Below are 24,509 nucleotides of genomic sequence, written 5' to 3'. Positions count from 1 at the left end.
TAAGGAGACATGTGTAATTCGTTTATCGCCAGGTGTCAATATGCAATAAAGTAAACGCTGCAGTAGCTAACTTGACTGACTGTCATTAAGGTCGGAATCCTGCTGATGACCTGACTCTAGAGCACAAAAATCCTTAAACTGCAGATATGTGATATTGTTGTAAAATTATTAACTGCACATCAGATCGAGCTATTTAATACAAATGTGTCAGAACCTGCCATAAAACAAATGTCAAAGATTTCTGAGACAGGGCATAAACTTTTCTTCATGCCAATATGATATAAAAAAAAACTCCATTCCTAGAAAATATTTCTGAATAAATCATCTAAGTGTCTTCATACTGCAGTTACATCAATCTAATTTGGTGAATTAAAGTTACACTAATATAAGTAATTATCTTTTAAGTCAATGATCAATGCTGACTAAAGTTTGTATTTAATGAAGCTTTAAGTCCAGGCAAGTTTCTGGATGCTTAACTTTACTAACCAATTGTTTTTCAAACTTTTCTTTGCGAACATAATAGAAGTTTTCTGGAGTATCACTTTCACAGATGATGGACAGTCCCCCTTGTGATTGCATGATGAGATGAAAATATCTGGTCATGGTCTTTCTTTGAGAAGCCTCCTCCCCTCCTTTAAAAAGCCTATATTTAGGTGCAGTAAACTCCAGGGACACTGTGCTGAGTGCTGACTTGAGAGCCTGGCCGTTGGCTGTTGACTGTCCATGAGCAGTGGCTCCTGCAAATAAAGGAAGTAAAAGCCATTTTCAGAATCAGGGAGGACTCAGGAAGATTCTTGCTGTTTTGCAATTTCATGTGCAGTTTTTGCAAAAAGAAGAAGAAATCTGGAGTTTATGTTTTATACCTGACACAGTGACACCAAAGGCTGAGGTTATGGAGGGCAAGAAACATGACAGGAAAGTGCCTATCGTTGAGGAAACAAAGGTGAACGTGCTTAATGAAACTGAGGCATCACTAGAGCTTGGTGGCAGCACCAATTACCAACTTACTGGGACAAACTCAATCTACTCAGCAATTCTGAGCAGAAATGAGGCAGTTAAAGATGCCAAACGTCTGAAGACTTTTTTGGAACTGCGAGACAAGTATGTGAGCAAGAACGTTTTGTTTGAAGACCCTCTGTTTCCTGCAAATGACTCCTCACTCTTCTATAGCGAAAAACCTTCAATTAAATTTGAGTGGAAGCGTCCTTCGGTAAGTGCCATTCTTTTGTCATCATAGCCTGCAGGCCAAGTTGCACTAAATGTAGAAGAGGCTCTAATATGTTTGCATGTGCTGATATGTTTGCTCCTCACTAAAATCCCCATGTATCTCAACACTTCCTCTACAACACAAGGGTGGGATGTCATAAGTGGAGGGTACATAGCTTTGGGTTATCACCTTCTGCAATCACAGACAGCTGACTCTTGCACAGGGTACAACACTGTGATGGTTAGAGAGTTTTCTGATACACAGTTCCAAAAGGATTTGGTAGTTTCCAACTATTTGCCTTTGATGGCACAAGTAACTTCAACAGCAAGAGTGACAGGAACATTTGGTAAAGGTTATTTTCATTTGGCAGTCAGAGACACATGTCTCTGTGTCAGTAGCTGCCAAAGTACTGACACAGATGCACATACAGAGAAAAAATAAAGAAAAAAACAGAAATGCTAGTGTGGCAGAACCCTTAACCAAAATCCAAGGCTGTTTAGCAACAGTACACTGCACACATTAAAGATTCACATCTTCTCAGACACACACACACACACACACATGCAGAACTCCATCCTTGCCCTAAAATGCACTTTATCCACACTGTAAATATTACTGTCTGCTGTGAATTCTCTCATTTTCTGTAACTATAGAGGTGTTCTTATATCTTTATATCTTTATTTTTTACTTTTTTATGTGTGCCTGTTATATTCCTATTTTCTTATTTATGTGTGAGACTCCGCAAAATTTTGTTATGCTTGCATAATCACAATAAAGATCTTGAAGCTTGAATCTAAAAATGCTACATTACCCTTTGCAAAACAGCATTATATTCAGCTATACAGTATTATCCAGACTGCAATATTATGCTTATGGTTAAACATCTAAAAGAAATTCTGTGCCAGGACATCTATCAGTGGCATTGCAGAGTAAAAGTTTGTTTTCAGAGAAGTAGAAGATGCTTTTTGAATCATGGTCAGTCTTTGATGAACCCCAAAGATTAAGGCAGCCTCATATTGATCCAGGTATTATTAAGCAACAGCCAGCTCTCAGAAAATGCGGAGGATACAATATTTGTGATGTAATAACTAGAAATAACCTATTTCCCCATATGTAGAGCTGATCACATATGGGCCAACAATTAGAAATACTCATGTAAGTGAAAAGTATCTTATATCACCTCTGATTTAATTGACTAATAGCTTTTAGGTCTAATTTGGTTATTTGTTAATGTAGTCATCTGAAAACACAAATGACAGCTTTATGAAGACAGTATAACATTAATCTGTGGTGTGACTGCTATTTTACAATGCATGGCTTGCAAAGCTTGTGACATTAAGCTAAGAATAGTGATACATGAATCCCATCCAGGTCAGCAGTTGAACAAGCTCTAATTTCAGAATATGAGTCGGCATTTTTACAGCCTCAGTTATGGTAAATCATGTAATGGAAAGGACAGAATCGTTTCTGTGAACCACCAGATTTGTTTCCCTTTGTCTTTATTCCATCCAGAAATACAGTATATACTGTGAAAGAGTGTACCATGTAATAGTTCTGCTTGTATGTCATAACAGGTTTTTTCTTACTTAAGTCAAATGTTGAGAGGAAAATCCATCTAAATACTTCATATATGCATGGATTAAGTGAATGAAGGATGTTTTTCTGAGACAAAGTCAATACTTATCTGCTCAAATAAACAAGTAAACAGATGAAAATGCACATGGTGAGTAATAATCTTAATTTGTACTGTTTGCGACTATGATCTCTAACAAATGTATATTAAAGGGCATATTGTGGTGATCTGAAAATATTTATAAATTACAGTCTTTTTTATTGTCATAATTTTCACACCAATACATTTAAAGTTGATGCCTTTTGCATCAATCATTTCATTTCACAGAAATCAAAGAAATACTCAAAAGTGTCCTCTAATACTTTTTGTCTTATAGGAAATTTGTGATGATCCTCAGTTCATCATAGATGGAGCCAACAGAACAGACATATGTCAAGGAGAACTGGGTAATATTATTTAAAGTGTTTTTGCTTTCAGATATGATACTGCTGTAACCTGCTCAGAATACACAGAAAAGAATGATTTTTTTAAAAGAGGGGTTCTGAATATGGAAAACGCAAAATTATTTGGATGCTTGAAAATAAAGTTGTAAATATACAGATGAACCAGTCCTGCAAAATCAACGGACATATAAACTGATACAATAAAAGGTTTCATATAGAAATAAAAACACACAAATTAAAAATTTACTACAGAAAATTTTTTTTACATAATTTTAGACAGATTCCCTTGCCCTTAATATTAATTGTAAACATTACCTGATTGTCTTAAGAGATGGGATGTGATACTCAGATATGCAATTAGAGAAGTGAATAATGGCTTCATTGTGGTAAAAAAAAAAGTACTATAGAAATTATTTAGGTCATTTATGTAGCATGTTTCTGGTCCATATAGCACTTTACACTACAGGCCCCATTCACACACAACCTCATACAGCACTTCTCTGTCACTAACTTTTTTATCAGCACATCGCTGTTTCTTTGTCATATATATAGTAGAGAAACAACATGGTGATGAATGCCGACTGTTGTCTTATTCAAGCACAATTTGGTATGTTGGAAACCTTTAAAAAAGAGCTGAAAACTGCCTTTTTATAACCAACTCCAGAGCAGTTTGAGACATAGCAGAGGAAGAGTGTCAGAAACTACCAGCAGCCTTCTAGATGGCAACAAGAAGGATCTTAAAGTCAGTGATACATACTGTATTATGCTACCACAGTAGTGTTAAATGATTGTTTCTGGGGAATGCTTTAACTTTCTTTGAAGTCAAAATATGGAGCCAGGCAGACATGGACACACAAGACACTTTAACTGTGTGCAAGCATGAGATTTGGTTTACCATTAACCCCTTCAGCAAAGCACCTTTTAATCTGTAAGAAGCGGTGTGCTTGGATGGAATGACTCTTGTAGGTAATAAATCTACTGTTGACAGGTGACTGCTGGTTACTTGCCGCCATTGCCTGCCTGACACTGAGCGAGAAGCTGCTGTACAGAGTGATTCCCCCTGATCAGAGCTTCAGCGAAAACTACGCCGGCATCTTCCACTTCCAGGTCTAACATTAATGTTTTAGGCATTTTCCTAGAAACAAACTTGGTACGAAAAGAAAAGAAATTTGCTTTGGTTGATTATTTCTCAACTTTAATAGTACCAATTTGTGTTTTATTATATATAGTGGGAAAGCCTGATTGGTTACCTTTCCAGCAAGGAATAACTTGTGAGAATCATGCTTCTGTGGAATGAACAACACAGCTAATCGTTTGGGTATTTGGGAGTGGCTATTTGCAACTTATTTCCATTTATTGACAGCCTGTTCGTGTTGATCAGTGAAGAATAAACACTCTCTTTTCTGAGTAAATAATTCTTTTTTCTTTTAGCTTACATAGCTACATATTAGTCAAGGCAAGGTGATTCAAAGTGCTTTACAGAAACATTGAAACTTCAGAAAACAAAAAGCATAATTTAAAATAAAAGCAAAAATGATAGGAAAAAGAAAGAACACCAGATAAAAAACAAAAAGTTAAAACGTGATCAAGTTTAAAAATTCAAGCTTAAAAGAAAGATTGCAGATGCAGATTTGGACTTTTAACTAAACTATTTAAATGCAGCAGAAAACAAGTGGGTCTTTAGCCTATTAGAGATTCATTGGCAATTTTACTTAACAGCTATCAGTCTGCGAATGATTAAATGGATGTTGGGATTTTTTTACTCATCTAGTGATTCACTTTGTTTCCAGTTCTGGCGTTATGGCGAATGGATCGATGTGGTTGTGGATGACCGCATCCCCACCTCCAAAAACCGCCTTGTTTTTACCAAGTCATTTAGAGAGAATGAGTTCTGGAGTGCTCTTTTAGAAAAAGCTTATGCCAAGTAAGTGGAGCATATTTATATGCCTTGCACTATAGAAGTGATGCAGGTGTCACTGCACTTTATCATCACCTCACATGTGTTGCTGTTTACCCCATACGAGTGGCTCAGATTTCCAGCCCAGCCACTAACAAGTTTGGTTTTTTTCCTTTAAAAAATTACAAGTCACACTTTTCAAAATTTCAGATTGACATGATATTTCTATCTATAAGACATTATTAAGATAAGGGGAAACTTACTTGAATTTGCTTTTAATGAAACAAGATATAAGACCCCATCATGAATCAAACCCCTTATGAAGGCATATACTATTTGTGGTGTACTAACATCGCCATGGTGCGCATCTCCTTATGTTTCTTTAATTGGCTGCAGACTCTGTGAAAAGTCTCGGTAAACAGACATGTCAGCACATTGACCAGAATGATTGACATTCTCTCAGGTTGCATGGATCCTATGAGGCTTTGAAAGGGGGGAACACATTGGAAGCGATGGAGGATTTCACAGGTGGAGTGACCGAGTTCTTTGAGTTGTCCGAGGCACCCAAAGAGCTCTACACCATCCTGAGGAAGGCGCTGGAGAGAGGCTCCCTGATTGGCTGCTCCATAGATGTAAGCAAGGGATAGATTACTTGGAGTGATATTTACATTCATAGGTTTACACATGACAGCTAAATCACATTTAATTACTGTTTTTTCCCAAAAGGAAAGTCTTCCTAAATTCATCTGTGCTTGTTTTGACGTGTTGTGTTTATCAGGATTTTTCAGCCAGTGAGATGGAGACTCGGACAAGCCAGGGGCTGGTTAGAGGTCATGCTTACTCCATCATTAGCCTGGAGGAGGTGCAGTAAAATGCACTCATAAATGCAGATTTGCATTCTTTGCGAGAAAATATATGTCCAAAAAAATGCTTATGCAATACTTTTTTTTAATTAGTGTGATGAAGTTTCAAAGGACACCAAAATTCGCCTGATACGATTGCGTAATCCTTGGGGTTGGGTGCTCTGGAAGGGGCCCTGGAGTGCAAAGTAAGAAATGATGTGAGATATAACATTAAAACATAAAAGTCAGATGATATTTAGATATTGTATCTACTTTTATGTGTTAATTTATCTTCCTATAGCTCAAACGAGTGGTCGACCATCTCCGCTGCAGACAAAGCGAATCTAAGCAAACAAACTGTTGAGACGAGTGAGTTCTGGTGAGTATTATTTCATTACAGCTTTCCTCTTTTATTTAACCACATCAACAGTTTGGTGGAAGGAAAAAGAAATGTTGCTTTTGTTCGTCGCAACTAAAACGTCTCCATAAAAAAATTGGATGAATAAGAATTTGTATTAGTTAGATGAAGCAACCTCTGTCAGAAATTATTGTTTTAGGGTCTATTAAACTACTTGATAACAACACCCTGTCTACACATAGTCTCCATATAGTTTCCTTGCCACAGAGCTCAACTACTTTACATATATTTTGTCCCACAGCAGATAAGAACCTAAAAATGGCATGATATCCTATTTTTATCTTAGAGAACTTGTCACAGAGCTGTCATTGTAAAGAGCTGTGTAGCTTCATGGGGCCTCAGTTGTGGCTATAGCTGAAATTTAATGGAGACAATATATTAATAAACAGTCCTATATGTTTGTAAATGAAGTAGTGTTTTAAAAATGTATTTACCAAAGGTTTAGCAATAATTTCTGTAAACCATGTGACATCAGATGCCAGTGAGACTCATATTTGTCATTTTAGGTTAACAATTTTTTCTGGTTCATTTTCACCTGTAAACAACATTACTGTGTCTTTGTGTTCCTCCTTCACATCTTCTTTTTACTTCTTTTCAGGATGTCCTTTGATGATTTCAAGAAGAATTTCACCAAGCTAGAGCTGTGCAACCTGACCCCTGATGGTCTGCAAGGTGATGAAAGACAAAGCTGGACAGTTTCAGTCAATGAAGGTCGCTGGGTGAGAGGCGGCTCTGCTGGTGGTTGCAGAAACTTCCCAGGTCAGCAGTTTTTTTTCTAACAGGTATATTTGAAACTTTAAAAGCTAGGTGACAATAGCCTGACATAACTGAATGCTTTCTAGACACATATTGGACAAACCCTCAGTATCGGCTGCAGCTGTATGAGGAGGATGACGACCCAGAAGATGGACAGGTGGCCTGCACTGTAGTTGTGGCTCTGATGCAAAAGGGCCGGAGGATGCAACGTCATAAAGGGGCCAAATTCCTCACAATTGGATTTTCCATCTATGAGGTCGTGATTGCATGACACTAAACACTTCAGGACTCACATGCACTCAGGGGTTGATTTGACATTTTACTCCCTCTGTCTTTCTACAGGTTCCAAAGGAGGTATGCCCATCTTAAAGAAGAATGTCATTTTGATGAAGTCAGCGCTTTTTCTGTATAAACCATTTTCTCCAGAGTGGTGTGTTGACTGTAGCAGTGTGCACAGTGACATACAGTAGCTGATGAAGCTTTTGTGAAAGCTTATACAGTATTTTTATCCTAAAAAGGGAACAAATGACAAAATCACTTCACTGACTACCAGTATGTTTATTATTAATGTTAACTGCCTGAAATCTAAATTGCCATAAAATACTAACAGAAGAGCCAATCAAAATGTCCAAGACATGAAGCAACATTCTCCAACATCTATTAAAATTGGTTTAATTGTGTCTGACAAAGCATATTTAATAAATTTGAATAAAAAAAACTAATCAAAACCTTACATTTGAAGAACTAAAAGTTTCCACGGTTTGGCATTTGAGTTGATATCAGCTTGATAACATACATTTACGGGTCACTTTATTAGGTACACCTTGCTAGTACAGGGCTGAAATCCGGTTAACTTTCATTCTTCATGGATTCAACAAGGTGTTGGAAACATTCCTCAGAGATTTTGTTCCATATTGACATGATAGCATCATGCAGTTGCTGCAGATTTGCCAACTCCACATCCCAAAAGTGCCGTATTGGGTTGAGATCTGGAATACAGTGAGCTTCATGGTTGAACGTATTGTACGTTCAAAAACGGCATTTTGCATACCTTGGTTAGAGCCAGTGGTTATTCGAGTTAATGTTGCATTTCTAACATTTCCAACTAGTCTGCCCATTGTCCTCAGACATCAACAATGCATTTTGCTAATTTGTAAAAATAAAGTGGCCAATGAATACGGTATACTGTCTAGAAGTGTGGGTAGAAATGAAAAGTATTTTAACCACATGTACAAAATTACCATAACTTTGTTACTACTTTCTAAAGAATTAATTCCTATAGTAGGACTATTGGTAAATCTCTTATTCTATACTCTCATTTTTAGATGCAAGGGCAGAATCAACATCTGCAGAAGGACTTCTTCCTCTATAACGCCTCCAAAGCCAAATGCAAGACCTACAGTAACCTGCGAGAGGTAACGGAGCGTTTTTGTCTGCCTCCAGGAGAGTACGTCATCATCCCCACAACCTTTGAACCCCACGAGGAAGGAGAGTTCATCCTCAGAGTCTTCTCTGAGAAGCAGAGCACATCAGAGTAAGGGTTTCTGATTCCAGCCACAGCAATCCTGAGAGGCTTGTTGGGTCCAAAATTGCTATAAGAATAGTAAGACATAGAAAAGCTGATGAAAATGAATGGCAGTGTTATTAATGTTTGTCTGTTTATCTTTACAGAGAGGCAGAGAATGTCATCGAAACTGATCAAACACAGGTTTGCAACCTGACGGCGGATTATAGTGGTGTCATAATGTATTAATCCAGCACACTTTTCATTTTCAGGATATTTTAATCAGTCAGGCTCCAATCAGGAGTTCTTTACATGATTAAAAACACTTATGCATTTTAAAACTAAAACAAGCCTTTACAAACATCAAAGTACAATTACATAACAATAAATACTAATAATACAATAATACACACACAAGGAATAAGAATGGAGTTATCTGCAGACAAAAGTACAGCTTACCACACAAGGATTTGGAAATTGAAACCAGAGAGAGGCTGAATATTGAAAATTAAACAAAAGATATTTATTAGTTTCCATGGAGCACAGTGTCTATGGAAAGGTCCACAATACATCACCAAAAACAGACCAGTAGATATTACTAAAGATATTATGTATCCCACGTTTGTTTCTTATTCCTTTGCCCTACTCCTATTTATTATATGTCATACATATTTAATCATCTATGATCTTGACCTCTTTGTTTTGCCATAATTAAACTGCACTCAGAAAAGCTAACAGGCTTGAATTTTCACATTTCCTCCTCTTTTCATTTCATGTCATCCCTCTATTCCTTGTCTTCTTGGTCAACAGCAAGACAAGAAAAAGAAAGATAAGGTAATGAATGCATGTGGTGTTAACATTTCTGTCTCATTTTTTATCCCCCTACTCCTTGTCATCATATGTCAGTATCAAATTTTCAGATTATAAACAGTTAAATGTGAATTAACTTTTCTTTTATGATCCCTTTTTCCCTTTGGTCCACCCCTACCATCATCTACATGCCAGCCTATTGTCTTTGTGTCAGACAGAGCACATGCTAACAAAGAAATCCTGCATGATGGCATTCGGGGAGACAAGAGGAAGAAACCAAAGGTAGTTTCCTGGATGTGGCAGCAGACACTGAAGTTATATCATTGCCCCCTCACTGCCAACACAGATCATTTCAGAGCAGGTCAAATAACATCACTGGGAATAAAAAATATTGAGTTTAAAGCCAAATGACCTCAAGTGGTTCTGCTCCACCTGTTTTCCTGCAAAGCCTTGGTATTTACAAGCCTCACTGTTATTTACTGCTCCCCTCTGGCATCATATGGAAACACATCCACTGATTAACTGAACATGCAGTGATCAAATTTCATGAGGAAATATAAATGTCTGTAATATTTTCATCAAAGCAGATGTAACCGAGCCACTTTTTCTGGTACATTAGGCAAGACCAGGCATGGTCAGGCCAGGCAAATTTATTTATATAGCACATTTCATGTACAAGACAATTCAAAGTGCTTAACATAAAACATTAAAAGCATTACAGCAGGGTGCAGGAGGCAATAACAAGTGCATTAAAAACAAGCTTTAAAATAATAAAAGAAATTAAACAAAAACAGAAAGAAAACAACTCAAATAAAATAGGTAAAATGCAAGAAATAAAGTTCCCGTGTAGGGACTTTAACAGCTGTTTTGATAATAGGCAGCAAATAGAAAAGTGTTTAACCCTGATTTTAAGCTGTTTTAACAGTGTGGTGTGTAAACATGGCCAAATCCTTTAACTATGACCCTATTAATGAATGCAGAATGGGATGAAGACATTGACAAAACTTTGAGCAATAAAAAAAGTATTATTCGCTTTGCAAAAATAGATATGATGGAAGCAATGTTGTATTGGACTGCTGTAGATGCAGGTATTTTTATGAAAGGAATGATTGCACACAAAAATAATGTTGGTCATGTATGATAGAGCTCAAAAACAGAAATCTTTCAGGAGAACTTTATTCTTCTGGAACGGAGCATCACTGCTGACCTGGACAGCAGTGATGTTTTACAGAAGTTGGAACAGAGGAAATAAAATCCTAGAAAAGCTGTGTGTTGCTAATCAAGTTGTCTGATGTCTTGGTTTTATGTGAACATCAATGTAAAGCAACATAACTGATCTGCCTGCAGTCTCGGCTTGTTACCCATTCACTTAAAACATCTTTTTCTTCAATGCCTGTTTTTCTGTAGTTACTTCTGAAACTTTTTTTATCTTTTAATAAAACAACTTCAATGTCTTTTTCAATAATTACCCCTAATTCACAGATAATTTATTATTTATTTGTCCACCAGAGAAAACTGCTTGAACCCAAGGAAGAAACTGAAGAGGACAAACAGTTCCGAGCCATTTACCAAAAGATTTCTGGTGAGGTGTGTATGCGGGAGCAATGTGGACACAAATGGATGTCGCTTGCATCGGAGGGGTTTATTTGAGCTAACTTGAAACAAATAACAACTTCCCCCTGCAGGACATGCAAGTCTGTGCCAATGAGCTGAAGACGATCATGAAGAATGTACTTTCCAAACGTGAGTATGGTAAAAAAAAAGAAAAATCTCAGTGTCACTGTTGTAGCTTGTGTGTTTAGCACACACATATACCTGTTCTTTTTCACAGATAGTGAAATAAAGTCAGAAGGGTTCAGTCTTGAGACGTGTCGGAGTATGATCGCCTTAATGGATGTATCCTTTGAATCTGTTAAAGCTAGAGGAGAGCAAGTAGAGTTCACTACAGAGCTTAAGAACAAGGAGCATTTTTTGTCCTCATCTGTTCTTTGTGGTAGGCTTGTCTTTCTTAAATGCTCTACAGTCCCAGAATAAAATAATAATCCCATTTACAGTTTAGTTGCAATATTAACCAAAATAATAATTAATCTGAAAGTTTACTGTGGCAGATTTGCAGAGGACTGCAATAGAAGGCTTTTAGTGATGCTGCATACAGATATTTGCAAAGAAAAGATGTGAAATAAATTACTCGTACAGTAAAACTGTATCATAATCTAAATATATTTAGACAGAAAAGTAAGCAGGGCTTTACATCTATCAAAACTTCAAATAAATTTCAGATGAGGAGCTAATTTACTTTTTATGGTCAAACCTCTTCAAGGAGAGATTGAGGTAACTAGTTTTAATTCAACATCGGACACCTAAAACCTAGAATTTTAAGCAGCTCACAGACATTTATTCTTGTATGAATTGTGCATCATACCAAAGAATGTTTGCGGCAAGTCTGAGGCTCCGTGTCAGAGTTACCTGACCCAAAAACAAAATTTTTCTCCTTAGCAATAACTAATTAATCATTGCATGTGATTTTCTGCGACTAAACTTTCTCAGACTGATGGGACAGGAAAACTGAATCTGCAGGAGTTTAAGCACTTGTGGAAAAAGATCAAGGAGTGGCAGGTACTGCAGGACAGTTTCAGCCTCAGCTTAAACGTCTGCTCATGGTGAAAACTTCTCATCTGATTGTCTCTTCATGTTTCCAGCTCATCTTCAAACGATACGATAAAGACAAATCCTGCTCCATCAGCAGTTTTGAGATGAGGAATGCCGTTAATGATGCAGGTGGGCAGCAAATTCTTCACTTCAAAAGTCTCCTCTTTGGCTCCATATGTACATTAGTAGTTTCAGATCTCGTGCTGTTATAGAGCTTATATCAGTCATTAAAACACATTCATTCCAGCTTGTCTGATATTGTTGTCTCAACAGGGTTTCAACTCAACAAACAGTTATATGACATCATAGCCATGCGCTACACAGACGAACACCTCAGCATTGATTTTGACAGTTACATCTGCTGTTTTGTGAGACTGGAGGGCATGTTCAGTAAGTTCATGCACATTAGTGCTGATGGAAAATGCCACAGAGCTAAAATGGTTTTTACCAAAATGATTTTTATATTTTCTATGAAGGAAGTTGTTTTATTTGCATAAAGCCTTAAAAATGAATCAGAATAACCAACTACAACTAAATCCACTGTATGAGCACAAGGCTGTTGTAAAAAGACTTCTGAGGTATCATCTGTTGGGTTCTGCAGGAGCTTTCAATGCCTTTGATAAAGATGGAGATGGAATAATCAAACTCAATGTCCTGGAGGTAAGTTACTTTCTTTTTTCTCTCTTTATAGCATGCTGGACTGACCAGTGAACTATATTGGCAGGTTGGACAGCTGCTCTGTGTAGCTGCTCAAGACATTCCTGAGATTATTATCAATGATTGCATCACACACTGCAGAACCTATTCATGCACATCTTGTCATACAGCACTTTGTTCTCTATTGCACTATGTGGTGATTATGGAGACCATTTTGGGATTATGAAGGGACTGACACCATTAAAATACAGACAGGTTGTGGAGTTCAAATAATACTCCAGTTGTTACCAAAAGTGCTGGAAAACATCTTTTCATTATGGGTACAGCAGGAGAAGCTGAGTTGATGGATGGATGGAGCTCTAATGTTTTTAAACCAAAAAACCTGAATCACGCTACTGAAATTCAAACAGATCAGATCAGGCAACAGTTTTCTCATTTTAGCTCAGTTTTAGTGAACCTGAATCCACTGTCAAGTCTGTTTTCATGTTAAAAAAAGATTAACAAGAGATCAGAACACGGAAATATAACAGGAAGCAAGTCTCTTAAGATTTTGTGAAGTCTATTCTTCACTGACCTGTGCCACCAGTAGGGCATTTTGCCAACATCATCAACTATTTTCTGTAAACCCTTGAAAGGATTGTATAAGATAATCCCAGCAGAGCAACATTTTCTGATACAATATCATGGTTTGCACTATTAGATCTCCTTGACTATGTCTGGATGCCCAGGTTTCTGTCATGTGATTGGATGGTTAGACATTTCCTTTCATGAATAGTTAGTTGTGACTGTAGAGAAGCCCAAAATCTCTCACCGCTGTTGCAAACCTACACAGAAAGATCAATAACAAAATTGTAGAAATTCAGTTCTTTGTGCTAATGTTTTCTTTTCTTGTACTTTCCAGTGGCTTCAGCTGACCATGTACTCTTAGGTCATCATGTCCCAAGACTGTCAGCACCTCGTGTGACTCCATCTTTGTTGTGACTTAAATATGTTTTTGCAATGATGTTGCAGTTTTAACAAGTTGGCATGTCAAACTCAGAAGTTTCATACATATCTTTAGTTTTAAATTCAAATTCAGACTTCTGTGGTCATTCAAGTTTAGGATGTTCCAACTTTAAGGTCTGCATTAAATTAAGGTCAAATCTATGAAATGCTTACATCAGGTTTTAGCTTCCTTCCCTGTGTTGTTAAGAGTATTCTGTTTAACAAATCTTTATGGAAATCATGCAAATTGTTTTTAAAATGAAATGGAGATGATCACTGTTAATACTTTTTATTGCTGTACACATACACATACAGTAGATATTCAATTAAATACATACTGCATAGTATAAAATAAAAAAAATGGATGACTGATCCGATCTGAACAGTTTGGCTTGAAACATGTTACAGTGTTAGAGCGTCAGACATATGAAGATGTGTAACTTAAAAAGAGAAAAAAAAAACCTTTGGGTTCAGATTTTGCTGCTCTGATTTGATTTATTTCATCAGGACCTTCTTATGTCAACAAGTAAGATGTGAAATTGGTTGAGTTCTCTTTTAAAAACCCAAGTGTTAGGATAGATCAATTAGGCTGCTTCACATTAGATGCATGTAGATATGAGTGTTATATTAGTCTCTAGCCTTCAAAAAAGCTCTGATGTGTTTATACCAATGTTCCATATTTATAGGAAAGATCTAAATGACCAACAGCTCAACAACGATAATAATTTCAACCATCAAATAATGTAAAGAAATTAACTGGCAGCAGATTACAGATGAAGAAAACAGCTGAAAATATTAATATTGTAAACATTAGGATTGATTTCAGGGAATCAATAACAATTTCCTTAACGTTGCTGCAAAGTTTGCTCATGAGCAAGTGGGTGTAATCAGTCTCTCAGTAGGTTCCTGGATTTCAACAGAACTTTTATCTATACAAAACCAATTTAACGAAAATGCTGAACTTGTAAGTTCTTGCACGCCTCGAAGCTCCATTTCCATCAAGGCTGCAGCTTACTGTCCTCCTCTATGTGGCTCTGCATGTGTTCAGGCAACTCCTGCAGAAAAAATCCCAAATAAAGCAGGAATTTAGCAAGTATGCACCATGGATGAAAAAGCTGAAATGTACATAAGAAGAAATCTTACCTGTCTGATTGAGTGCTGTGTGGCAAATAAAGTGTTACAACCTCTCCAGCGACATTTTACCGTCTGCAGATTTGGGTTGCTGTGATCTCCAATGAGATGCTGCATCAGATGCTCCTGTATGCCAAAGATCAGACAGCAACCATGCCACTGGACAGAGAGCAAATTTAGTCAGAAAACAGCACAAAATCTTAGAATCATTGAATATCTAAAACAAGAAGTGGTTTACAGTAACTGTCGCTCTCTAGTTCTTACCCAGCAGCGGTGGTTTTTCATCAAATTGAGCTTTACGGCCTGAACGCTTCCATCATAACAGCCTGTGTAGATCTGTGAGGAACAATAAACAGTAGAGCCATAATTCAACAGTATCCATGCAATCTTATTCCAGAGTAAACAGCTGCCAAGCAATTCACATTAGATTAAATAAATAAATTAATAAACCCCCAAATTCTCTGGACCAGTAAGGGCCACTTACCACACTCTTGTGTACAGCCATGCACATCACCATGTCGCTGTGACCCCCGTACACCTGAAGGCGGTCATGAGACTGCAGCAAAAGAGAGAGAGAGAAGGGACAAAAATGTTAAAAGATTGCATCAAATCTTCAATTCCAATGTAGCTGTAACTTCAACTGTACAAAAGACATCTGGTGTTAAAGAAAATGATGCTAATAAAAAGTAATTAAATTAATTAATCCTGAATTATCAGTCTGAAATAATTTTGTAACATGGAGGGAAATATGAGCCAAAAAAAGCCATGAATACCTGTAGCTCATAAACTCGAACCAGTTTATCCAAACAGGCGGTCACCATCACTTTCCCCAAGATGACTATTGATGTGACGGCATGTCCGTGACCTTTGTAGATGCGAATCAACTCACCCGTCTGTTGGCATGGAAACAGACAACAATGGTAACCGTTCTGGTAACAGATCCAGACTGACAATGTGTATAAATGAATAGTGAAAGGCGTAAAAGATAAGCTGATATTAGTTTAACTGATAGCACAACTGAGTGGGAATCTAAAAGACTTACATGGATGTTGTGGGCGTGTACAGATGTGTCACTGGAGCCGCTGAAGACCAGGTCATTCACCACCTGAAACCAGAACACTCAAATCAGGAAATACAAGTAAAAGCTATCCTCAGATCCTGGGGGACAAAGATCCTTTAACAGTGATAGCAAGTCGATTATAAAAAAAAGAAGAAACTTGCTAGTAATAATTAAAGGCATCATCAGCTTTTTGCATTATGTAGACCAGGGGTAGCCAACGTCGGTCCTCGAGGGCACCAATCCGGCAGGTTTTCCAGATTTCCGTGCTCCAACACACCTGACTTAAACTAACAAGTCATTGTGGAGATCCTTATAGGCTGTTGGATCCATTTAATTTGAGTCAGGTGTGCTGGAGCAGGGAAATCTGGAAAACCAGCTGGATTGGTGCCCTCGAGGACCAACGTTGGCTACCCCTGATGTAGACTATGGCCAAAGATGAGTTGTTGTATATCATTTAAACAAAAAAAAAGGCAAAACTGATTAGTTAGCATTCAAAATTGGTCACTTGGCATCCAGGAAAAAATATTGGTAACCATGATAGAGACTCTCAATCTGAACAATAGCATGTTTAAACCTAGAGCAATGCTGTTAACTCACTTTCATGCAGAGAACCGTCTTGGTGTGACCCTCCAGCGAGCGCAGCAGCAGGCCGCTCTTGGCGTCGCGTACACTGATGGTGCTGTCATATGACCCAACCAGCAGCAACCGGCGGGCCCCCTCCTGAGCTGTGCCCAGACAGCTAACCCCCCGCGGACCATGACACTCAAACACATCCAGCTCCTTCATAGTCTACAAGATTATTGTTGGAAAAACAACATGAGAGTGGATGAAGAAATGATGCAAAGATAGTTATTAAACCTGCTGCTTGGCTCTCTCAGTTATTAAAGTTTAATAATAAATAGAGAAGAAATAGATTGAATAAAAAATAGAGAAATCCAATTCACTCATGACTCCTGTAATTAAAACGACCTCACTCACCTTCAGCTCATAGCTGACAACTGATCCACTTGCAAGCCCAACATACAAAATATTCCAGCCGATGTGCAAACACAACACTCTGTCTGGTAGCCCGATCTGCTCCAGACACTTCTTGGTCTGTAAGTGAAGAAAAAAAAAAGACAACTTTAGAGATCTTTAAGTCCAAAATACAACACAAGGGGCAGGGCACGTGTCTAACAGAAACAGTTTTGCTCTAAAATCTCATGGGAGACAAGAGGATGATGGTGGAAACATGAGAAAGAGCTGGAGAAATCTATCTGGGTTAAAGTCAAGTAACACTACTACAAAGTCAGAGCACAGAAATCCTAACATATCCATCTGGGTATTAAGAACTTGTATTAACAAGATCCTGTACTGCAGCTCCTTCTGTTGGAGAGAAATACTAACTCAGGTGCTAAGAGACCTGCTGCAGACAGAGTGGATGTTATTGTAAAGTTGTTTTATTAATCTAAAAGCCTGACAGGATAACAGAAAAAAAGAAGTTATTTTACTTTCATGTAAACAATTATCTTAGATTATATTACAGCTGAAAACATGCCTCTTTAAAAGAGCATATGTATAATTTTGTAAACTGTTCAAGCCCCATTTTACTTATCTAAACTCATTTTAACTTTTAAACTTTAATACATCTTGTTTTTTAAAGGTTCTGTTCAGCACTTTGATTTGCAATCTGAGCTATATAAAGACTGATTGATTTGTCGATCAATCAGCTGGATAAATTCCTTCTAAATTTTTTTCTCCCTCCAAGTTCCCCGAAATGATGTTAACACATATCAGCCTCATTCTGCAATGATTCGTCTCTCGTGGATATTTTTACCTTTATGCTGTAACAGCGAATAGTCTGGTCGCTGGATCCGGTGTAGAGACGCGCCGGCAGGTTCGGAAGCGATGAAACCAGCAGACAGTTGATTTTGTTTGTGTGACCCTCAAACACAGCTTGGCATTCTTTACTCTGAACACAGAAGAGATCATATCGTTAAAAAGCAACAGCTCTATCAAAAAGTGAAAATCTGTGGAAACTGAACATTTCTGTCAGTTTCACCTGACTGCAAATAAGGAAGCAGTACTTGGCTACTGTCAGTATTTAGATGAAGGGAAATATCTGTCGGGACTTAGCAAGAAAGTGTTAAAGAGCATTTGTCATTATTGTTTAAATCTTTGAGTAACATACCTTTAATCATATTCTAACTTCTTAAGAGTTTTTCTTTCATTGTTTTAAACTCATGTGCTTTGTGTAAAGGATGGCTCATACTTCTGACAAAAAGTGAGTTTTTACTTTTCATTTCCAGCAACATACCACAAGACTGTATGCCCGAGCTGTGTTGTCCCCTGAGCATGTGTATAACAAGCCATTGTGGATTTGCAGGCCGTGGACGGGGCCGCCGTGACTCGAAAAAGCTCCTAAAGATGGCTCCTTTTCCTCGACAGACTCTGAAATAACAGCAGTTATTTTTTCTTAATGTGCTACATTTAAAATAAACAGAAGGGTAAACAAAATATTTACCTATTGGAGGATTTGCATCATTTGCTGGCATAGCTGAAGGTTGATGTTTCCTGATGGTTCAAGATAGAGAAGTTGGAAATATAATGACTTTAATTTGGTTTTAAAAAACATGTTTTGAACCCAGGTAGACCTCACCTCTCGGTTTCACACTGCTGATACGTCTGTGTGCCTGCAGAGCTGAAATCCACACTCACTGATTTCTGAGGAGCCTCTGGCTTCTCTGGAGCATTCGCCTCTGGTGACTCCTCACACTCTGATTCGTCAATATGTATGATCTCCTGGTTGGAGGTATCGACCATCTCAATGGAATCGTCACTCTCATTCCCTTCGTCGTCTACATGAGCGTCTTCTCTCTCTCTTACAGGGACAGACTTGTTTGCTGCAGACTCTCTCTCTCTGACCTGCTCTAAGCTTACATTTCCTCCAGTCTCCTCCACAGACTCAATCTGAGCAGGCTGTGCATGTTTCTCCAACACCTCTGTCTTTACACAGCCCATCAACCCATCCCTTTTCTCTTGTTCCCGCTGAATGGCCGATGATTTAGGAGAAGGTGCGTTCACTGGCCTGGAGCTCTCTGCTGTGGGTTGTTTAACAGAAGCAGTAGCAGCGGTGGGGTCAGCTAAGTGTGATGGTACAAGCAGCAGCGAGGGGAGCATATTGGAGGTAAACAAGGGCGCAGGCTGGTTCAGAGGGGCCTGAGGAGCATCAGCATTACAGCTTTTGGAAAAAATACTGGTCTGTCCAGTTGGAGCTGAATGGTAGATTTCTTGCTTTAAAGACACAGCTGGTAGAGGGAGGGTCGTTAGAGATGATGTTGGGGTTGAGGTGGGTGGTTGCTGGCTTGAGGAGGTGGGGAAGGCACTTAAGGAAGGAAGAGAAGGTGATGGTACTGCTGACGAGGTGGTGGCTCTTTCAGCTACATTAGATGCTCCAGAGTATCCCTCTGGAAGAGGTAAAGGAAGGTAAATTTGTAGTTAACATCGCAGGATCAGACCGAGTGTGATTTTTACTGAGATGGACAAATCTTGCTTTGTTTTTATGTAATTTCTCTGTTTTTAATGGTTCTTTTGCACTATACTGTAATGCTGATGTTTTATATAAAGCACTTTGAGTTGTCTCGTACATGGAAATGTGCTACACAACTAAACTTGCCTTGCCTTACCACTGTAAGGAACTATTTATAAAACATGGTCTGATCTTCATTAAATTGCCTAGTCTGACTAAACTAATAAAGCACATTAGTTCTACTTGTTATACTGGACCAGAAGTTTTCATATTTCTGGATCAAAATATGTTTAAAGGGTGTCCAAGCTTGAAGGCAGCAAAGCAGTGCCACACCAAGGCGCTCCCACCACCATGCTTCACAACTAAGATAAAGTATGTATAGTGGTAATGCAGTGTTGGCTTTTTTTGTTTGTTTGTTTTTTGCTAAATTTAGTATACTATTCTGCACTTTTTGGAACATCTAGTTTGTCTTTCGCAAGCCTGAAATATGCTGCAGGTTCTTTCTTGCTCGTCTTTTGAGAGAAGAGGTTTTCGTGATGTCCTTCCGCTCACAAAATGTTTAGTGTTTTTTGTATTGTGGATTCATGTAAAAGGTGGCAAATTGTAAAGATTTCTTTTTCACCTCAAGCATCTCTACTGTATATTGAGCTCTGTAAAAACTGTTGTGATCACAGCATGATTCATCATCATCTCTCTTAAGCAGCAGAGACTTTATCAATAAACAGGCACATAAGTATTTGTGTAACTATACTGTACCTTGCAATCCCTGCAGGATCTCAATACGCTTTGCTCTCAGACTGTTGACCTCAGCTGTAAACTAAAACAGCAGAACAGATGTTTAATAGAAACCTGTGGAAGAAATGGACATCTGAAAAAGATGCAAATATTCTTTTTTTTTATATTTCCCTTTCATGGTGGTACCTGCTGTTTCAGTAGCAAAATTCTTTGGACTTCTGAATAGGCAGCTTGCAGGGTATTGCGAGCCTGAATCAGAGACTTCTCCAATTCCTGCAAAGAGTGGCTCATCTCATCTTCCCTGAGGGACACAGCCAACAGCTGGTCCATCTGATCCTGGTCTGCAAAGGAATGCATCACTGAGGTTCCTTGAACATTATTACTTCTGACAGACTCTGGGATATATCGTCCTTTTGATCCATGTCAATCACATGTTGCCAATTAGGGCCCGACCAAATTCGGCAACCTCCACTCAGCCCACTGCTTGGTTGTAACCTGGCTAGCTAACTACCCCTGTTGAAAAGACAGGGGGATGACTGGGATTGAATAGAGTCAGAGCTTCATCTAGTGGACGAATACTGCAAGGACATCATTCTGCGCGACTCCGACACTTGACAGCATTTACTGTTTTTTGAGAAAGAAAGAATAAATCGGTGTATAATCGGCAAAACAACAGCCTATGTTGGCCATTTTGAAAAGGGCTAATATCGGCGGATTAATTGGTTGGGTCCTATTGCCAATTCATATAGTTGTGAAATTAGACTGTTTTTATTTACATCTTATAAATTTCCCAGCTATTTTGGAATTAGAGTTGTGTTAATAAGTTCAGGAATTGCAATATTACCCAACAAAGTAAGTATCTAAAAACATCAGATTTACCATTGCTTGACTTTGCTTTCTTTTTTTGACCAGTTGACATTTCAGAAAAGCCATCATCCTGCAAGAAAACACAAAGATGAAATTTCACTAATAACATGCCTGAGCGCACTGATGCTACTACTGATTTTAGAAAGATAAAAGTCCAACTTACTACTTCCATACTGTGTTTCCTCTTCCCGGTACTAATCTGGTCCCTCGAGTCAGTTATCTCATCCTCCAAGTTTGGTTCCACTTTTAAAGAGATCTGTGTTGGTTTCCTTTTGCTGCAGCTCATCTGAGCTGCATCCGGCTGCTCCAAAGATTCCTGCATCTGAGAATCTGGCTGTCTCTCCATTTGACTGCTGGTAGGTGAAGGTGGTAAAGTAAATTGTGGGCCTGAAGAACTGTCTGGAACTGACTCCCAGTGGAAACCTTCGGACAAAGGGAAGTCACTGTCCTGGGCAAACCTTTCATACTCAGTCTGATGGTTTACTAATTGAATTCCAAACCTATTAAAATAAAAAAAGAGATAAGGAGACATGCCTGGAAGTGGAAAGAAATAAAGTTAAATACCTTACGATGGTGATGTCATTACCTGGGTGCACCTCTTGCATTCTTTCCTTTCATCCCATGATACATCTCCTTCCAGCTCAATTTATTTCTGTCACCTGATAGGTTAGGAAGCTTGTCACAGGTTGATTTATTCACAGCTTCTTTCTTCGCCATAGCTGTATGTGATTTATGGGAAATTCTGACTTTACGGGCATTGCTTGAGTTGAGCTCAGAAGGTGTTATCTGGACTGTGAGAAAAGCTGAGCTCTTGCCAGATCGCTGAGAATCTCTGTCGCTGCAGTTTGATAATCCCTCAACTGCTGCCGAACTTTTCTCGCAGTACTGTGTTATTTCTTGTGACTTTTTAAAAGTAGCCAGTTTAGATCTAGCAGGAGCGATACTGGGAGGATAGACACCAGCAGCTGGAGCAGCTGGAGTGGAGGTGACGTGGCTACCGAGGGAATTGCCGGCTGGCTGCTCTGCCTCAGCTTCTTGTGAGGTGCTATGATCAGCCATCTGGACACCTCCCTCACTGTTCTGCTTCCGGGCTTCTCGATCTGCTCTGCATGGTTCCCTCACACCCAGAGCCCTCCTGATTTGCTTCAGCATGGCGCCGACATCGACATCTCGTATAGGAGCTGCATTACCAGATTTGTTTGCTGAAGCAGGTTGACCTGAACAGTTAGAACCTTCTGGCTCTGCAGACCCAGTATTCTCCATAATCGTTCCATTCTGAGAGGACTGATCACTGGCCACTTCTCCATCTGCTGCTCTGTAATTCTGCCTGTTGTTGTAGTTGTGCTTGTTAATGGCACGCCATGTTGTTTGGTTTGGCATGTTAGTGGCACCCTTTTGGTAGTTATATGGTCTTTTAGGAAATTTGTCTGTTTGGAAGACATCAACTCTGATTTGGCTGTTGGGGTTGGCGCCAGAGAACTTATCGTTAAACCCATGGTGGTGAGCTGATGGGAGGAACTGGTGCTGAACATACTGCTGATGCTGAAACTGAGGCTGTCCTGACTGATAAACCGGAATCTCAGTTTGATTGGGTTGGGTAAATTCCATGGAATGGTGAGGTCTTTGCAGACTGGACACTTTGTTCTCTTTGTTTTGAAAAACAGTGTAATTGCTTCTTTCCTGGTCATTTTGTTGCATCTGATTAATTTGCCTCACTTGTATTTGTTTGTATTTTGTCTGCATCGCGCCTTTAGATGCCACAGTTGTCTTTTTGACAGCTCCCTGTGGTGTTTTCTCAATCTTCTGTCCAGCTTTCTGCTTCGCCCGCTTTTTATGCTTTCTCATTGCTTTCTTCCTGAAAATAGACACATTCATTCAATTTGAGAATTTGAAACAAATTTGAAAAAAAAATAAAATATGCAATCTGGTGGAAATCTTACTGCTCTTTTTTGAGTGTTTTGTTTCTCTCCAAGATGTTGGCGATGGTCTCTTTGCTCAAAGTTTTATACAAGGTGGGGGCTTTTATGTTTTTGGTCATTAGGCTCTTCAACCTTGATTTGTGTTGAGCTGTTGAGATGTGCTGGGCGTATTCATTTAAACCCAAGGACTTTGCTTTACAGGCCTGGCAGTCGTGGAAGGCATCCCTGCTCATAAAATGACATAAAAAAAAAGACAAAGGATGTTGCAACTGAAAATGTCTTTAACAGTAAACCGCAAAGCGTGTGAACGATGAAGTGATGTCTTAAACTATATGATTGGCCTTTTTCAAAGCTAGAACAATCTGGCACCCTGCAAGGTCAGTATTAACACCAACTCTGTCAAGTGTCAAAGCCTGTAATCATATTTGCAATCAGCAAATAGTTTTTGCCTTTAAACTTTAACTAAATGCTTAGCTTGAGAAACTATGACAATGCTCCTCATCTTACATCAGGAGGTGTTGTGAGGATCATTGTCCTGATGCAGGATAATTATGACCCATTGAAATGGTCTTTTTTTTAAATGACAGTTTGTATCTTTTTTCTACAAGTCTTTCCTCACTACAACTAAAAAGTTCTTATTCAAATATTTTGGAGTTCCAAGTTATTGCACCATTGCAACTATTAGGAATGCATGATTTCAATGCATTTCTGTAAATCAGGTTTTGTGTGTCTGTTTCTGCATCCCTAATAAAAGACAGATACTCACTTGCCCAACACTGTCTCCAGCTCTCTGTGATGCAGCATGCTATGCATATGCTCATGTGCTTCCTGAAGTAAAGAAACATGATTTCAAGATTATAACTCTTTTGTAACAGTTGCATAAAACGTTTAAATTCCTTAGGTATCTATTAGAGCCACTTACATGCTTTAAATAATTCACGCGACACAAAATACAGTAGATATTTCTTATCTTCTGTTGATATTTCTTCTTCAGTTTGGTTTTAGGAGCATTGACTTGGGGGGGTTGAACGTCTGCCATTTCTAAGCAGGTGAAACAAGAACAGATCAGATCAAGAGGATCTTGATCTGATCATAACTATGGTCACAACAGCAATCTGTATGTAAACAGATTCAAGACCAGACTAGAGTTAGTACACATCCGTATATTACATCAAACCGGAGTGAGTGGTGACAAGCAAATTATGTCTATTAAAACACAGTCATCCTCTATAATCAAAGCAGCACAACGTGGTTTCCAGGCATACACTAACACGTTTGAGGTTAGCGGCACGATAACTGTCTGCATAGCGACTGACACAATGTGCTTAAAACGTTAAGCAGATTTAAGAAATTAATATACATATTTGAATGAAGAATAATATATAACCTAACATTACCAAAGAAAATCATAAATACCTGGAAATCTTTACATGACAACAAGAACTTGCTGCTGTTACGCCGCCGCCATGTTTGCCTACGTAAATTACGCCTGGCCTACGACGGCCAATTTGCTCACTTACACCGGAAGTGTGAAGATGGGCGTAGATCT

At 38.6% G+C, this 24,509-nt stretch overlaps 2 protein-coding genes across 4 annotated transcripts; one reads left to right on the top strand and one right to left on the bottom strand.

Moving 5' to 3' along the window:
• The first annotated feature begins 699 nt into the window (after positions 1-699).
• On the top strand, positions 700-14,189 carry capn3b (calpain 3b). Its single transcript, XM_041975283.1, has 23 exons — positions 700-1,210; positions 3,157-3,226; positions 4,212-4,330; positions 5,014-5,147; positions 5,584-5,752; positions 5,899-5,982; positions 6,077-6,168; positions 6,264-6,341; positions 6,979-7,139; positions 7,223-7,392; positions 7,479-7,490; positions 8,462-8,670; positions 8,808-8,844; positions 9,451-9,474; positions 9,646-9,732; positions 10,960-11,037; positions 11,136-11,193; positions 11,282-11,346; positions 11,998-12,066; positions 12,150-12,228; positions 12,373-12,489; positions 12,701-12,759; positions 13,658-14,189. The coding sequence occupies exons 1-23, from the start codon at positions 893-895 to the stop codon at positions 13,682-13,684; spliced, it is 2,316 nt and encodes a 771-aa protein (XP_041831217.1). The 5' UTR covers positions 700-892; the 3' UTR covers positions 13,685-14,189.
• On the bottom strand, positions 14,014-24,444 carry znf106b (zinc finger protein 106b). 3 transcript variants are annotated; one of them, XM_041975280.1, is made up of 22 exons: positions 24,377-24,444; positions 23,883-24,046; positions 23,727-23,788; positions 22,982-23,185; positions 21,628-22,896; positions 21,205-21,541; positions 21,054-21,111; positions 20,361-20,515; positions 20,196-20,256; positions 19,188-19,377; positions 18,570-19,142; positions 18,435-18,484; positions 18,228-18,361; positions 17,748-17,882; positions 16,910-17,026; positions 16,529-16,720; positions 15,914-15,976; positions 15,645-15,764; positions 15,356-15,427; positions 15,136-15,207; positions 14,884-15,030; positions 14,014-14,795 (listed from the first exon to the last, which is right to left on the bottom strand). In XM_041975280.1, the coding sequence occupies exons 2-22, from the start codon at positions 23,997-23,999 to the stop codon at positions 14,739-14,741; spliced, it is 4,185 nt and encodes a 1,394-aa protein (XP_041831214.1). In that variant the 5' UTR covers positions 24,000-24,046; positions 24,377-24,444; the 3' UTR covers positions 14,014-14,738. The 3 variants fall into 3 exon arrangements, with proteins under 3 accessions (XP_041831214.1, XP_041831215.1, XP_041831216.1); XM_041975281.1 differs by lacking the exon at positions 24,377-24,444 and having other exon boundaries at positions 18,570-19,143; positions 19,189-19,377; positions 23,883-24,042; XM_041975282.1 differs by lacking the exon at positions 24,377-24,444 and having other exon boundaries at positions 18,570-19,146; positions 19,192-19,377; positions 23,883-24,042.
• Between the last annotated feature and the right edge of the window lie 65 nt (positions 24,445-24,509).

This window comes from Melanotaenia boesemani, chromosome 22, assembly GCF_017639745.1.
Source record: "Melanotaenia boesemani isolate fMelBoe1 chromosome 22, fMelBoe1.pri, whole genome shotgun sequence".
NCBI lineage: Eukaryota > Metazoa > Chordata > Actinopteri > Atheriniformes > Melanotaeniidae > Melanotaenia > Melanotaenia boesemani.
The sequence above is the reverse complement of the archived record's forward strand: the minus strand, read 5'-3'. Positions and strand labels throughout refer to the sequence as shown.